Source organism: Ammospiza nelsoni, chromosome Z (genome assembly GCF_027579445.1).
Source record: "Ammospiza nelsoni isolate bAmmNel1 chromosome Z, bAmmNel1.pri, whole genome shotgun sequence".
NCBI lineage: Eukaryota > Metazoa > Chordata > Aves > Passeriformes > Passerellidae > Ammospiza > Ammospiza nelsoni.
Genome location: NC_080669.1, coordinates 72,014,212 through 72,031,038, shown reverse-complemented (window position 1 = coordinate 72,031,038; position 16,827 = coordinate 72,014,212). Strand labels below are relative to the sequence as shown.

General features: G+C 38.9%; 1 protein-coding gene across 2 annotated transcripts; it reads left to right on the top strand.

Annotated features, from left to right (window-relative positions):
- The first annotated feature begins 45 nt into the window (after nt 1–45).
- CZH9orf85 (chromosome Z C9orf85 homolog) lies at nt 46–13,049 on the top strand. 2 transcript variants are annotated; one of them, XM_059492796.1, is made up of 4 exons: nt 46–177; nt 9,692–9,798; nt 11,671–11,784; nt 12,575–13,049. In XM_059492796.1, the coding sequence occupies exons 1-4, from the start codon at nt 76–78 to the stop codon at nt 12,747–12,749; spliced, it is 498 nt and encodes a 165-aa protein (XP_059348779.1). In that variant the 5' UTR covers nt 46–75; the 3' UTR covers nt 12,750–13,049. The 2 variants fall into 2 exon arrangements, with proteins under 2 accessions (XP_059348779.1, XP_059348781.1); XM_059492798.1 differs by lacking the exon at nt 46–177 and adding an exon at nt 3,955–3,977 and having other exon boundaries at nt 9,655–9,798.
- The last annotated feature ends 3,778 nt before the right edge of the window (nt 13,050–16,827 follow it).

The window sequence follows — 16,827 nt, the reverse complement described above, 5'->3', positions numbered from 1 at the left end:
GGGCGCAGCCGCGGCGACGCCGCCCAGTGCGGGCGGGCCGGGGAGCGGTTCCGGGGCACGCGGCGCCGGCCCGCGATGAGCTCGGAGCGGGGGAACGTGTCCCGCACGCGGCCCCAGCGCCACCAGAACGCGCGCGCCTTCAAGAACGACAAGTACGACACCAGCGCCCGGTGCAAGGTAGGCGGGGGCGGGCCTGGTGCAAGGCAGGCGGGGACGGGGCCGGGCCGGGGCCAGGCCGGGACACACGGGCCCGTCCCGGCTCCAGAAGCCGCCCCTCTGCAGGCGATGCAGCCCTTGAGGCCGGAGCGCTGGGAAGGGCGTCTTGCCGAAAGCGTGGGCAGGTCCCCGCACGGCCTCTGAAGCCATGCCCTGTCCCTGTGAGGTCTGGTGCCAGGTCCTGATGGGCTTCGGGATCGCAGAGGAAGTCACGAGGCGCTGGATGCCGAGGGACCGTTTCAGGGATGGAGATACCTCTGGCCCGGCTCCGCCCGCACCAGGCACAGTGCTGCTAGGAGAGAATCGTAACAAGACGTTTCAGACAGTTGTCACTGTAGGCAAATGGGTAGTGTGAGACTTGAATCATACTTATGACATGAAAGGACCTTCTTAAGCCAAAGAATTATAAGAGGAAGACTGAAATAAAGCGCATAGATTTGTGCAGTGAGTGCAGCAATTAAATGTTCAATGGCGTGTTATCCATATGACTTCTTGAAAGGCGTTTTCCATATGACTTCTTTTTTTTTTGTTTTCTCAAAGTGTGTGACTATGTGGTCATAACTCAGAAATCTTAATGTTTTGAGAGCTGCGTTTGGACAACTTTCCCCCATCCCACATAAATACTCAGCTTCGGTTTGAGATAACTTTCATGTGTGCTTTAATTTCTTTGTTTAAAAGAAGTTAGATAGAAAGGTGTGTTCAGCTTGTCTTGTCAGCACTTTTGCTACAAAAGTATCATCTTCACGCTGTTGTTCCAGAAGACTGTTTTGTCTTTTTTTGGTACTAAGCAGGGAAAGGGAAACGGTCTACAATATATTCTTGAAATGCACTCTGTGCTTTTAGTTTTGGTAACATAATATGTGGAAGGGGCTGAAGAACATGGAGGATGAACAATCTAGGAGAGTTTATCTGGTGCTATTGCTGTCATATCAATATCCCTTTAACTGACCCTGCCTGGGTTGTTAAAAAGAGCTAGGAGGAGGGAAACAAAGCAGTAAGTTAAAGCCCTGATGCCAAAGAGGGAGATTTGGGTTTTTTGTGAGTTTGTTTTGGTTGGTTTTTGAGATAGTTTTTTTTAGGACCAGTTCTGCAAGTTGAACTTGCAGGCTGCTTTCCTGGGATTCTAAGCAGTGACAGTATTATTTATTGTATGAGTCAGTGCATGACCTCTGATAGGAGAGTATTTTCTGTCTGGTACAAACACACACACACACAGAAATGTTGTAGAGAGCCGGTCTATCAAAAAAGTTTTCCAAGAGAAACTGAATTCTGGTATCTGTTTTGTAACTGAAGTAATCACTTTAATACACACATGACTGTTTTTTTTCCCTTTGAAAATAATTGATATCCTATAGAACTGGCTACACAATGTCATGCACTCAAGAAAATATTTTTTTTTTTAATGTGGCCAAGGTTAGATGTGGACATCTACTTGTCTTTTTTTTTTTCTTTCCATTTAAAGCAAATTATTTATTTTCTCTCTGTTCGTGCTGGTTCATGGAGAGGGCTGAGTGTGTGGAAGTAGCATCCTGAAGAATGTGCATCATGTTCTGGGGTTAGGTAATGTTTGGTAAGGGGAAAGGATACGTTTATTTTTCTTAGGGCATCCTGTCATGTGCAAATTCAAGTCCTAAGGTACTGCTGTGTTTTAGGAATTATATTCCCCAGTTTAGTGTTGTAACTGAAACACTCTAAACCATGCACCACCCACTCACCTCTCCCCCTACCTATCTCCCTGCATAGCCCTGGAGAAGAGAATTGGAGGCACAAAAGGCAGGGATCACAGGTTCAGATAAGGACAATTTACTGGAAACAGCAAATGAAATAAGAAAACAGTCACAAGACATTTCAGACAGTTGTCACTGTAGGCAAGTGTAGAAGAGATGATTCACACACAGGCATTCACTATGTGGGACCCCTTGCAGTACCAGACCACACCATGCTATGTGCCCCCTGCAAAATAATGTGAGGTGCTATGGAATAACCTTAGTGTCCTAGAAAAATTAACCCTGACTTGGCCAGAACCAGGACAGGGATACACAGGGGTCAGTATAATCATGCTAGCCCCATTTTGCTGTTTTAAAGAAGTTAGACTAGCAAAGATTAAGTGGTGATTAATGTCATAGTTTAGATATGGACTATGCTGAATGATGACGGTTTTGCATCTCTGTCTTTTGCAGTCCAGGATGATCAGATATGTCATGGATATTCAAGGTGTGATGAGGAAAAAGGAAGAAATCATAGAAAGTCTGTCATAGGGACTGATAAAGGAGTGGAGCATACTTCTTTCTATTCAGTCGATCAAAAGAATGCTTAAAGCTTCTCAAAGAAAATGGATCTCCTGAAAATCACTGTTAAACATAATGTGGGGGGGGGGGGGGTTGTGCTTAGCCTGTCTTCTGTTGTACAGGCTTCTTCTGTCTTCTGTCCAATGCAATGCTATCTTGAAAGGCTGCAAAATGCTTATCAGCTTAAAATTTGGATCCTGCTGCAATTGTACACTGCATTAGCAATGTTGAATATTTACTAGAATACCTTCAGGTTGTACAGTGGGTGGAGTTGTAGTTAATTATGGTGTTATTGCTATTTCTTTCAGTGAAGCAGGATCTGTAGAGGAAATTGATCTAATAGGATTTTGACTTTTCTCTGCTGGCAGTCATTATCCAGTTGTTTTGTTTTGGTGTTTTGAAATGTTTTGTGCTTTTTGTCCGACACTGACTGTGTCATCCATTTTCTAATCTTAGAGGCCACAGACCTGATTACTTGAGAACATGCTAGAAGATCCACCTGTCTTTCCTCTAATGATCAGTCTTTACTGCAGCATTACTACAGAATTGCTCTTGAGGCTTGTTGAGGTGAAACATCCTTGCAACAAAGTGCACTGCCTCTCTACTGTATTTGGGAAACAGCTACAACAGTGCTGGAAAAGTGTGCATCTTAGGATGACCTGAAGAAGGAATAGCCAGGACAGGGTAAGACACTGTCTTGTTAGTTACTGGATCTTGGAATTTGTTTATTGGCGTTTGCATTACATGGTATATTCCAGAATAGCTCTTTGCAGCACCAAGCTGAGGAATATACATTATGTTATATGAATATACGTTTTATGTAAAGTATATTACAAAAGTCATAATGAAAACTGCAGTAGTTCTAGAAATGAAAGCAAATATCATTTAATGAGAACATTTAGAATTCCATTGTAGTAAGATGGTAAACCACAAAGTGATTCCTATTTACACTCAAACGACTGATTTGTTTCTCCATTTCATTCTTTTAATTAAGATGATAATTCATATTTCCCTAAATTTCAGGGTTTATTACCTTTGAACCTCAGCTTTACCACAGTATTAATGTCAGTTACTTTTTCAGCCAGGTGCATGGATAAATCACTTGTTTTAGTTGAAACACTGGTTTAGACTGTGGGAAAGGACTAGGTAGAGAACAGCTGAATGTAGAGCTTAAATGCTGAGTCAGTAATCTTATTTTGAAACACAGAAGGGAGATAGAGATAAACCAGTGGCTGACTGGAGTTGTTAGATAACCATATTGCAGTTTTTTAGATAATGTTCTTGCTGCAGCATAGAGTAGCTTGGCATGCTGAAGTCTACTGTCTGGCCACTCCTTTTACTCTGGGTTCAGAAGTACATTCCGTCTTGGGTTGTAGCCTTTCATGTAGGGAGAATAGGAGCAAATATAATATCTGTTTTGGACTCTAACCCAACTCTGGAGGTGGGGCTGAGAGTGAGAGACAGAATGTGTGGGTAGGTGCTGGAGGTGTGTCTGGTGTGTATGTATGTGTCTTTGTGTATTTTCCATTCTTTCTGGGGGAGATGATGAGAGTCCTTCCAGTGCTCTCTTAAATGCTATATGCGTATGTTCCTTAAGTTTTGAAATACTTGATGAGAAAACATCTGTAGAAAAAGGATTTTCAAGTAATGCTGATACAATATGGGAGCAACTGAAGCTCTGTGGGGGACAATTTTAGCCTGTGTAATGTGTACTGGAACCGTGAAAACTGGCATCTGGTGGCTCAGTTTCACATTTGTCTGTCTGCAGTGACCTACTTTAACTGCTTAGTAGTCATGCGCTGGAGGTCCTGTGGAGTTTTGTTGTGTTTTTTTTTTTTTTTTTATAAGTTCATTTGTTCAGAAATCCTGCATTCACCCTTGTGCTGCATTCAGCCTTGCTGGTTGAAGCAGTGCCACCTGTCTTTCTTACAAAGAAGTTTATGGGTGGCATTAACATTACACTCAGTTACAGCAGAATGGACCACTGATATGTGCTCAGTAGAAGGAATCTGCTTTCAGTAGAGGAAATCAAAATACCCATAGGTTCACACATAATTAGAAGCTTACAAACAGATGGTGAAGCTTCTTTGAAGCCCTGTCATTACATCCTACCTGGGAGCGCTTTAATGCTAGTTTTAGCTAGGGATTATTTTGTGTTAGTAGGTGTAGGTGCATTCGTTTACTTTAATACGTTCTGAACTGCTTTTGGCAGGTTGTTAGGTGATTTAATGTTAGGTTATGTGATCGGAGGATGTTGATTCGTTAATATACAACTGAATGTGCTTATAGTGTGCACATGGAGCATTTTGTGGCATCATACCTTAAGGCTGCTCAGGTATGTCTGTATTGCATGACTGTAATTTCCCTGGGGAATGCATAGATGTACCACAAGCACTGGATGAGTTGCACTTTTCCTTGGAGCAAACTGTGCTAAAGAAAAGAGAGAGCTATTGACTAAAACAAGGAAATAAGCATAAAGAAAACCCCAGAGAAACTGCTGCAACATAAACATAATCTAACATGTTGGAGTAGTTTTCACACCAATAAATTAATTTTACACCAAGAAATTAATTTCAAGTGCTACCTCCTATTTGTGTGTGAGGCCTGACTACCTGCATAAAAGCTGGGTAGAAAAGTTTGAAAAGAATAATGAAGTTTACTAGCTTTTTTCAGGGTTTTGTGTGGTCTGTTGGGTTTTTTAATACCCTCAAGGAAAAGCAAGCTATTAAATGGGCAAAAGGAAAAAAATGTGTGTTTGTGAAAGTTGAAACAATATACAAAATATATTTTAAAAGTAAATATTAATAGGAAAAGTAAGCACCAGAGGAGTTTATTTGACTTCCCCATTCTGACCGGGAACTGAGAAACAAGAAAATTTGTCTTCAGGTTTATTATGAGAACTTCTCTCACATGCTTTTTTAACATTTTCAAAAATCTGAAAAAACAGACTATTCAAATTTTTAATTAGGGACATCTTTCTTTACTTCTTCAAGTCAGCATTGCTTTTGAAAGTGGTGTGTTATGGGTTGTTTTGGTCAGGGGAGATGCTGAATGAAGTGTAAAAAACCACAGTAAATTAACAATTTATTTTAGTAATGGTTGCACATAAATACCAGGCCTTTTTTTCTGAGCAAAATAAATCTAAAAGACAAACACAAGTTAAACTCTCTAACTGCTTTCTTTACATCAATCCATCATTCTCTATTGACTTTCTAAACCAACTGCCTGGTGGAGTTGTAAAGTCTTAGTGGCTCTTGTATTCAGATATACTGAGCCAATGATTAATTACAACGCCTCATACTTGAGGCATCAAAATTGAGTAAAAAATACAGGAAATTGCTGAAGAAGGGGAAGATGCTCTATGTGTGCCCCTCAGAAGGAGGAAGTTAGAACTTAAAGCTGTTGTCTTTCTTCCAATTGGTGACCTTCTGAGCAGATGCAACTTGAATAGCTGCGTAAAATTTGTGCTATTACCACGCTGAAGCTTCCAGGCATCTTTATGCCTGGATCAGGATAGTTAAAGTGATTTTTGATGCACATAAATGTGATGACAGAATCATGTAATGTTTTGGGTTGAAAGGGGCCTTAAAGATCATCTAGTTGCAAACCCCCTCTAGTCCTTCTGCTAGCAAGGGTGGTCTACTTAGTGGCCCTCCTTTGAACTTGCTCTGATAAGTCCATGTCTTTCTTATGTTATCTCATCATCCAGATCTGAATGCTTCTGTGGTGTCTCACAAGAGCAGTGTGAAGGGGCAGAATCCCCTCCCTTGCACTACTGGCCAGATTTATGGGCTTCAAGCTGCCAACTCATGTTGAGCTTCTCATCCACCAACACTCACAAAGCCCTTTTCCTCAGAGTACTCCTGTCCATTCTCCACCCACCTTGTATTTGTGCTTGAGATTGCCACAGTCCATGTGCAGGACCTTGCACTTGGCCTTGTTGAACATCATGAGATTTGTACAGGTTCACCTCTCAGACCTGTCTAGGTCCCTCTGTATGGCATCTCTTCCCTCCAGTGTGCTGATCACATCATACAGGTTGGTGTCATTGGCAAACTTGCTGAGGGTACACTCAGTTCGACTGTGCTAATGCCTTCTACATGTCCGGGGAAAACAGGTTTTCTGCCTCCTGTATCCCTCCTGAGAGGACCCACATTTTCCCAAGTCTATCTTTGATTACTGACATACTTAAAGAACCTTTTTTTTCTTATCCTTGACATCCTTTACTAGATTTATTTCTGCCTGTACTTTAGCTTTCCTAACCATCTCCTTGGCTCCTTGGCTCGATTTGTGTGTATTCCTCCCAGCCTACTTTCCCTTGCTTGCACCCTCTGTGAGCTAGCTGTTTAAGTTTCTCTAGGAGCTCTTTGTCCACCCATGCAGGCATCTCAGTTTTCTGTCTTGATTTGCTCTTTGTCGGGATGCATTGCAATTGAACCTGAAGGAGACAACTGTTCAGTATCATCTAGCTCTTTTGAGCCACTCTTCCCTCCACAGTTCTATCCCATGGCATTCTACTAAGGAGATCCTTGAAGATGCCAAAGTCTGTTCTCTTGTGGTACAGGGTAGTGATCTTCTTCCTGAGCAACTCGCTGCCCCAAGGTCCTTAAAATCCACTGCTTCATGGTCGCTGCAGCCCAGGTTGCCCTCCAGCTTCACATTCACCAGCTCCTCCTCGTTGGTGAGAACAGGGTCCAGCACAGCACCTCTGCTTGTTGGCTCCTCTCTCACTTGGAGAAGGCAGTTGTCATCAGTGTACGTGAGGAACCTCTTGGATTGCCTGTGCCCTGTTGTAGTGTCCCTTCATCTTTGGCATCTTCAGCTTTTGGGATGGTCTGTGTTTCAGTTTGATTGGAAAAAGAAGAAAAAAGAAACTCATCCCTATGTGGTTGTTGTGTATTCTGGAGCCAGATGATGAGAGTGTTGGGGTGGGGAAGAGCTTTATAAAGCTCCATGAACAATGACTGTGTATTTCCTTGTTCCATAGCAGATATTAAGCAGAGTTTTTAATAGGCTGCCTGTTTGATGAACTTTGGATTTGCTTCAGATGAGAGGTTTCTGAAGTAGTTTCTGATCATTCTTCAGGGTGTGCAGTCCTGAACACAGGCTCTTGCGTTCCAGGAGCTTTAGGCTTTGCTGAGCCTGCCCCTGGATCACTCCATGGCACAGCTCCCAACCCCAGCCCCAGCTGTGATATCAGGATGTGTTAAGGGAATATACATCATTTTCATCCAGGAAGCTAACTGCTTCTTTGGAAGAACAGCCATCTCCCTTCAGCTTAAGCTTCTGCAGTCTTTTGACTTTCACTGGATTCTGCCTTAGCAAAACTAAAACCAGCTGGTAACAATAAATGTATCCCTACCTGGAAAAACAAATTACAGTGTATCTTACTGGCCTCCTGCAGTCAATGCAAGTCCGGGGAGTGAGGGGGAGCACTGGGAAGTTCATGCTAGTTTGCACCTTGTGGGCCATGGTGCCTGGAGCCTTGCTTCATGCTGGTCAAGTGCTGAAAACAAGGCTTGTCTTTGAACTGCATGAATTTTGAAAGACTGAACACAGGCACTGCTCACAGCAGTTTGAATTGCAAGATACTAAATTGTGAGATATTAAATTGCCTTTAACAATTATCTACTGGGAACTTAATGATGATTTTCTTCTCTCAGAAATTTTGCACATTAAGTGTTTGTTGGTATTTTTTGGAAAGTATATCCATAATGCAGCAGAACCACAACTTTCTGTATTCAAAATTCAAGCAGTATGCAAAACCTTGTTTGATTATTTTCTTAATATGCCAAGTCTGTATTTGATCATTTAGAAAATAATTTTCTTTTAACTGAAGCAGCCAGAAAGCACCACACATTCAGTTAACCACACCACAGGAAAACTCATATCGAATGAGCAAGTTTAATGAAAAAGGAGACAATGGAACATAAGTCGCAGAGTATAGTTTCACTTGAAAGTAGCGTCTCCTCTGCCATATAAATTTTTTTTAATAGAATAAGATACTGAGTTTTTAAAGCTTGCCTTGTTTTTTTGGTCTTATGTATTGAAGTAGAGCTTTGTGGAGTAGTAAGAAACTCTTGTGAGTCATAAAAGCAGGAAGTTACTTCAGAAGATGCTGTATTCATAGAATATTTTTTTTTCAGTTTATTTGTGAAAGAGTAACATCAATTGAAGTCCAGATTAATGCAGAATTGCTCCTTTTAGGTACGCTAAGAAGTAGATGTGGTTTAAACAATTTTAATAATGCAATGTTGATGTGGTAGCCATTTTTAAACTATCTTAAAAAATACAATTTTTATTATATGAGATTTTTAACCCTGAAATTTCTAGTTTTAAATTTCTCATAAATCTTGAACACCCATATGATAGACAACATTAGTGCTGGCATTCTTAAATAGAGAAGAAATAAAATTGGATTGAGCTTACAACGACATAGCTTGTTATTTAAGGTAAAAGTGTGATTTGGTACCATTTCCCATCTCAGAATAACTTCTCTTGTGCAAATACTACTAACCAGTTGACATTTTATATTTCTGAGAAAGCTAAACACAAAATGTTGTAGGAGATATTAAGGTAAATTTTTCATTGTCTTGAAAATATACCATGGTTTAAGTTACCATTTAAAAAAACATTATCTTAGATGCAGAAAGCAAAAATATTTTTCATAAAGGAAGGCTAGGATTAGAGAGAGATTGAATAATTTGACTGCAAGTAGTGTGTGGATTCCACTTTGTTGTTATCTGAGGAAAAATCCTGAGACTATTTAAACTATGTAGTATATTGATAGCTTGAGCTATAAGTTAAATGCTACATCTTGTAAGTTGTCTTCTTTGGACAAAAGCTGTGTATTTCAGGGCTTATTTCTTCTTTTATCCATTTTGTAAAATTTCTAGAGATGAAAAGAATTAAATACCTACAGTAATCAATTCTCAGCACTACAATAACAGAAAGAAGTACGAGTATTAAGATAATTAAAATAATCATCATCATCTATTCTTTAATTTCAAGGTATCCTTTCCGTTGAAGAAAATCTGTAGACAAATGTATATGAAAAGCTTAATGTTAATACCAAGCAAACATGTTTATAGTACTGTATCAATTATAAGATGGGTAAAATGCTTTCTAAGCAAGATTTTACTCTTTACAGCAGGAAGTCATCAATGTATTTTTTTTTACTTATTCAGAAAATAAATGCTAAGCTTCATGATGGAGTGTGTCAGCATTGCAAAGGTATCTTGGAGTGGCGAGTAAAATTCAGAAAGTACAAGCTACTGACAAAACCTAAAAAATGGTGAGTAAATATATTTTTTTGTTAATCGTTGGTCCTGTAGTTTGTGAGCTTTTGGAAAATATTCTGGCTTTGGAAACTCAGAAGAAGAAGCTGGTATTATACAATGTTAATTTTCTAATTCTTAAGTCTTTTGTTGCAAACTTCTGAAAAGGAGACACAGAGGAAGAGCAACTGCTTCCCTCTTTGCTGTTAAAACTGGTTGAACTGTGGACCTGTAGGTTTCCAAGACTGTCAGTGTCTTCCTGAACAAAAAGTCTTACTGACCATGTTGTAACACAATTTTCTAAGGTCTTGTTTCACATCTGTATTAGAGGGATCTGCACATCTCTTGACTTCTGTACTTTGCTAATGTTTGCAATACATGCATTTCATTACCTCTTAGCATGTTTTCTCCTTTTCTGTAAGAAACTATAATCCTAAGTAGCAAATGTTGGCATTGTTTGCATAGAGTTCTGTATTGCTTGTTTTTGTGTAACTCCATGGCAAAGATGATAAATACTTTAACCTATCACAAACACATAATTATTTTAGTTTTCTGAAGGAGATGCTCTCTGCTTCCTTCTTATTTGCTCTGTTGCAGAAGTCCTTACCTCCTGCAGTAGCAGACACAGCCAGTGTTTCAGCAATGAAACACAGAACTCAGAGAAACCACAGCTGGGCTGTGCACACAGTACAGCCAGGTTTGTCACAGTAGCTTGTATTTTGGTATTACTAACCAGTTTCACCCTTTCATGTAAAGAATAAATGATTAGGTAGAAGGCTTGCTGAATAAAAAGTAAGAATTCTATGTTCTGTGCACCACAGATGAAGTTGGGTTTTCCACTTTTTTCTCAAATAACTATGTTATTTGTGCATCCTGTTTTGGTTTTTTTTTCCCAAAGGGAAGAGAGGAGGCAAAAACCCCCTGTAAATTAGGGAAGCATTGAACAGCTTCTTAATTGTTCTAAACAACTGTTTAAAGAACTGTTTAAACAACTGTTTTGAAGAACTGTTCTAAATGTTCTGAAGTGACATTTTAGAACAGCAGCTTATAAAAGAATATGTGATGTTCTCTCTCATATTTTTGAATGAAGAAGTTGTTTCTCAGAGCATTCTGATTTTACAGGTCATGATTTCTATGCCAGCAGTACAATGGCTGGGTGAGCCATTGTTCTGAAAGGACAAGACTAGGAAACTTTTCAACATATGAAGCTTCTGGGTGAAGTGAAAGCATAATAGACATTAAAAATGTGACAATTAAAAAAAAAAAGAATCTTTATATTGCAAAAGATGGGGACGGAGGACTTCCCTGTACCTCAATTAATACCTCAATTATTTTTAGTTTTGTAACATCTTTAAAATTATGAGTCTTAGTATAAGCACGAGTATTCCCTACTTTACTTCTGAGTGTTTAATTATTAGAAGTCAAACTATTTTCAAAAAAATATATAGATCTGCCTTGCATTGGTATTGCCTCTGTTTAGTAAGACATGTCTGGGAAGCTTTTTATTTGTAAAGTCCATGTACTTTTTATGCCATATGCTGCTTTTATCCTTAAACTGGAAGTTCTGCAATTTTAAAGTAAAAACTGCCTACTGAAATGAATGGAAATGTTTATTCTGTCAACTTAAATATAAAATTCTTTATTTAATGTTTCTTTCTCAATACTTGTTTTATTAATTCTTCCTGAGGAAAGTAAGGGAGAGGGGTGAATGGCAATGATTTTGATTATGCTATTTGATAAAACATTGAGTGTTTAATTTGAATTCAGCCGAAGATGTGTTGTTCCTCTTTTGTGAGTGTTTGTTCCTCTTTTGTATATTGTATTTGAACACAGAATGTTTAGTAAATGTCCAAACTATTTTTTTAATCATATTTCCTTTCTCTTCACAGTGTGAAATGCCTCCAGAAGACTGTAAAAGATCCTTATCATATTATTTGTCGACCATGTGCTGGTAAACTAGAAATTTGTGCTAAGTGTGGGAAACAAGAAGAAATAGTGATTCCGTAAGTAGCTCATAGAGTACATAGTTTCAGTCCTGTTCTGATAATTCCCCTTGTAATAAGCCTAGTTTGGAAACTGCCAAGAAGCTGTCGTAATTTATGCCATATTCTCAATTATCCCAACATGAATCAGTAGGAGTCATTTTACTCACTTTCTTCAGATGCAACTGCAGGTAAAATGCTTATTGATGTTAGTGAGGCTGAGACAACAAAAGTCCTAGTTGGATAAGACATTTTAGCACCAATGGGTAAATTGTATTTCTTCTTAACAAAGCACTTCAAAATGGGTTTTGGTGTAGAGCATCATAAAATATGCACAAGCCGCTTTACTGTTTGCATTTTGTCTGCCACTTGATGATTCAGTTACTAGTGAACAGAAGAACTAAACAAGGACTGATATTAAGCACAGTTACCACAGTACATTTAGCAGTCTTTCAGCTTTTTTTACTGGTGCTCTCTATTGAGCATGACACATGAAACATTAATTTAGTAGTTTGTGACAACAATCCAGCAGTTGCTTGCTTGGTCAAGCTGTTCAAATATTTACTTTTCTTTCTTTGCAGTCTCCTCTGTACTAAATACTATTTTATGCATACTTTACTGTGTTTTATATCCGTCCTATTTAGTGTGAAGTAACTTTAGGGACTTTTGTTGCCCCTCCTCCTTCTTCCCATCTCCTGCCATCTTCCATCCTACATTGGGATGGAATGCCAGGAAGATATTCTGTCCTCCATCCCATTCTTGTTGAAATTCCAGAAGTGGGTGCTGATAATATCCCTCTTGCTTTCTACAGGATTGATAAAGGACAAGACAGAACTGACAGTGAGACTTCAAAAGATGGCCAAGAGAGCACTAAATTGAAGGATGAGCTGGATTTTGGTACAAATTTCAGTAGTGCAGACAGTGATGATTCTGATGCGCTTGAAGAACAATTTAAAAGTATGAATTTTGAAAAAACAGAGAGCTAAAAGGCTGTGTTTATGCAAGAGTTTATATGCCATCAAATGTGGTAAATCAGTGCTTGCCCTTAAACTGCTCCAAACCCTGATTAGACATCTAAGGTCCTTGTATGTTAATTTTGGCATTGTGTATGATGATGATGCATGTGGGGATTTGTATTAATACACATTTTTATGTATTAGGAACAGAATTTCTTTGAAAATATTCAGAAAATATTCCATTTTCTATCTGTAAGCATAGTTATTTATTTCATACATATAACAACTTCCTGTTTTTATGGAATAAAGTCTCTTTGTAATTGTTTGAAATTCAGTATTATGTGACCATCAGAAGTGTTATTGCCACCTGGAAACCTGCCTGAAAGTCTAGAGTAAACACAGATAGGAAGACCTAAAGCAGCTGTAGTGGTTTTCTGAAGGCAGAACTTGCAGCATGCTGTCAATGAGTTTCCAAATGGGGTCTTACCCTAGGCCAAAAATTTTGTTCATTTTTTTTTTTCCCCACAAAAAAGAAACAAGTTTATAAATGCCATCACCAGTACAGTGCCTGAACAGTTAAAGCTTATTTACCATGTGTAAGTGTGCATTACAGATTTCTGACCTTTTTGCTACCAATATTTTGTAAAGAAGAAACCTGAAGGCTTTAGAATTTCTCATCACACTTTCATTTCATTTTCAGAATTCAGAGATTCATCTGGATCTGATGTTGTTTTCTCTGATATGAAAAGACTTGCATAGTGGAGTGATGCATATAAAGTTACTCCCTTCCCAGTTTCTATTCCAGTGTTGATTAAGCTGTACAAAGAACTTAACTGAAGTTGCAGTAACTGTCTTTACAGGATTTAGGATGGCTTGATTTCTTTTGTCTTCCTACTCTTTACATTTAACTAACAGTATATATACACATTAACCTAAGACAATATGCTATGCCACATTGCTTTGCTGCTTTGCCTGATTTGCTGTAGTGAGCATGGAAAAATTTGATTCTCAAACTACATTTTTCAAATGCTCTGTGAGGAAGTTCAGCTCTGAGGTTGTTGCCCATCCCTGCCTTGGAATGAAGGAAATACTGAAACTTGATTCTTTGGGTGCAGATAAGCACCCGATGTCTTTCCTGTCAAGCTGGAAAACACCAAGTGTTCAGTGGCAGAAAAGGAGTTGTCAGGTGTGTTCAGAAGTGTTGGATCTAAAGGTTATCTAGAGGTTTCACTGACAGATAAGTCCTCCCAGCAGCACAGCAATGACATCTGACTTAGTGTCACATCTGTTGTCCTGCCCATTGACGTCAACAATGGCAGAGTAAACAAGGAATATCCCATGCACACACTGCAGATGACCAGATAGGAGGGTGCATGGAAGGAAGTTAATAAGTAATCTGGATTTAGCTTCAGAAAGGGTCTCTCTGAAGGGAGAACCAAAAGTGAATTTGGCTTTAGAAAGTGCCATACATGTGGGAAATGTTCATCCAGTTGGAAAAATTCATAATGGTCGTGTTCTTTGTTAAAGGTGAGAGGAAATCCTGGAATGATAGGAAAGCATGTGATGGAACTGGCAGAAGCTGTATAATGAGAAAATAAGGGGAAGAATTCTCTTCTCATAGTGGTGACAAAACCTGTCAGTACCAGGAGTGAGCAGAGTGACAGAGATAAACAATGTGTTGCAACACAGTGCAAAAATGTTTGTACAATGGGAAAGTCCTGTGAAGTCTTCATGTCACATTCCTGATGCTCTGTTCAGAGCTGGTACTATAGCTGATGAAACTGTGCTGTGGGTGAGCACAGCTGCAGTGTTGGCTGGCTGGTCTTAGTCCAGCCTGTCTGCAGACAGTTTTGGTTCTGGCAAGCCTTCTGTCTTTGGTTGTAGCTGTGGCTGAAGGATATACTGCTGGAAATAATTTCTGCACACCATTTAACATGGTGGTTGTCATGGTGGTGAGTCAGCTTGTAAAATGGCAGCTTTGCAAGGGAAAAGGAGTTTGCATTTTACTGAAGATTAGGATATATTTGGAACTGCATTAAACTATTATAACTCATGCTATAAGAGTTCTGGGTATCAGGAGTTTGGTTTTGTCTCTTTTTGAGGAACTTATTGAACAGAGGATAATGTGGGAGTGGGCCCCTTTAAATACTGATCTTCAGTATAATCATATAGGAATGAGAATATTTTTTAAAAGGTGATCAAAAGTCATCAAAGATTTTTTATATCTTTGGGGTAGTCATCTAGATGGAATGATTTTTAGTTTTTAAATGAGATTTTGAAACCTTTCTGCCTATTCTTTCACAAATAATAATGAATTTGTTTCTATAAACATGAGAGGAAATGAAAAATACCTCAGTGCCTGCAGGATACTGAGATGCAGTTTAAACAGTGTGACTGATCAGAGGCTCCAGGATTTGTGTGGACCTTGCAGTGCCTCACCAAGTACATTACTGAAGAAGAAAATGATAGATGTTAATTAGTCATCTGAAGAATACTTGATGCATCACTAGTGATGCAGTGATGTCGCTGACAGCCGAGTTCCTGTTACCAGGTTGCCCTTAGGAGTGTCATTTGCCATGACTCAACACTGAAGTAATTAATGAGGTTGTGGACTGCCGGTATGTGTGAGGCAGGCAAGCCAGATGATTCTTACTCCACAAGGGGAAATGCTCATCATAGCTGGAGCTGCCAGAATTCAACATGCTTGACTTGCACACATTTCTGGGAACCAAATTCCTATGTATAAGGACTTCTTGAGACAACCTGAATTTATTGCAGAATGCTGAGAATCTGATGTGGACACAATGCTACATTCTAGAATAATTCCTTAACAATCTTCTTTGTCAAAGTTCACAGGCATCTCTGAGACATCCTATCATCAAATGTTTTGCAGGATCAGGTAATGCAAAAAACATTGCCCCATGATTTTACTTCCAGTTTTGCATGGGCTGAGCTCTTCTATTCTTGTCTTGGCTACTTGTTAATCTGTATTCCTCCAAAATACTGTAATAATACCAGCCTCTGAAGGTTTATGGAACTACCGGTTAATTAAGAAAAGTACAGCTTGCTTTCTCCCTGTAATGGGCATGTACTTGGATGTGGAGATGTAAATCACAGCATTAGCAAGGAAAATAGAAGAAAATATTGCAGGTCATCAAATGTGAGCAACCTTGTAAACCTCTAGCCCTATAATTATGTATGTTTTCTTTGTTTAGGAGTTCTCATAAGTAAATGTATGCTGGTAGAAAATGCAAAACTAAGTGATTATTGGAAGCATCAGCCTGACTTACAGAGTTAATGAGGAAAGCTTTGTAAGTGGCAGGGAGAGATGTTTTTTTTTATCAGATGTTTAGGGAGCTGCTCACGCAAACTGCCGCATTAATTTCCTGCCTACATTTCATCTGAAAACTAATACAATTCAAAACTCTTGGTGAAAAACAATCCATGAACTCTGTATACATACCCATAACATACAGTGAGTTTGTAAAGTAGATTCCTAAAATTTGAAACTGTTGAAGTGAGATCTTTCTGTGGCTTGATAACACATTTGCAGACAAATTATCCGTAACAGACTAAAAATAAAATATTTGGCTTATTTCAAATAGCAAACTTTCCTGCTGGAGCCCCTAAAAATAGTTAAGATGAAGTCACATTAAAATTATCTCTTTTTTTCTGAAGCCAATAAGAAAACATCTATTTGTAATAATGGGGGTAATACTCATAATTCAGTCATCAATAATAATTTGAGGACATGAAAACAAGAGCCAAAGGCTCCTGCAAGGAGAGATTTTATCTGAAGAATCTCTTCTTACATTTGCCTCTGTCATAACTTCAGAAACTTAAATTGAAGGGATCAGACATATTCTTATAAGTGCTTTGAAAACAGCACTTAATAGTTTAATAATTGCTTTTAAACTGCAACAGAGAATACCATGTCTTTATACAAAAAAACAATAAAAGGTTTATGCCTGTTACTGAATGACAGCACTCACTTGAAGTCTCTCTTTTAAGGACATTTTGCATTTTTGGGCCTCAAGATAGTAATATCTCTTCTTCCTCTTGCACTTGACTTGCAGTTTCCCTGATCTTATGTGAGCAAATGTGACAC

Coding starts and splice junctions, on each gene's coding strand:
- CZH9orf85 (XM_059492796.1), top strand. CDS start 76: ATGAGCTCGGAGCGGGGGAACGTGTCCCGCACGCGGCCCCAGCGCCAC. Junction 9,799..11,670: donor CTGACAAAACCTAAAAAATG/GTGAGTAAATAT, acceptor TTCTCTTCACAG/TGTGAAATGCCTCCAGAAGA. Junction 11,785..12,574: donor CAAGAAGAAATAGTGATTCC/GTAAGTAGCTCA, acceptor TGCTTTCTACAG/GATTGATAAAGGACAAGACA.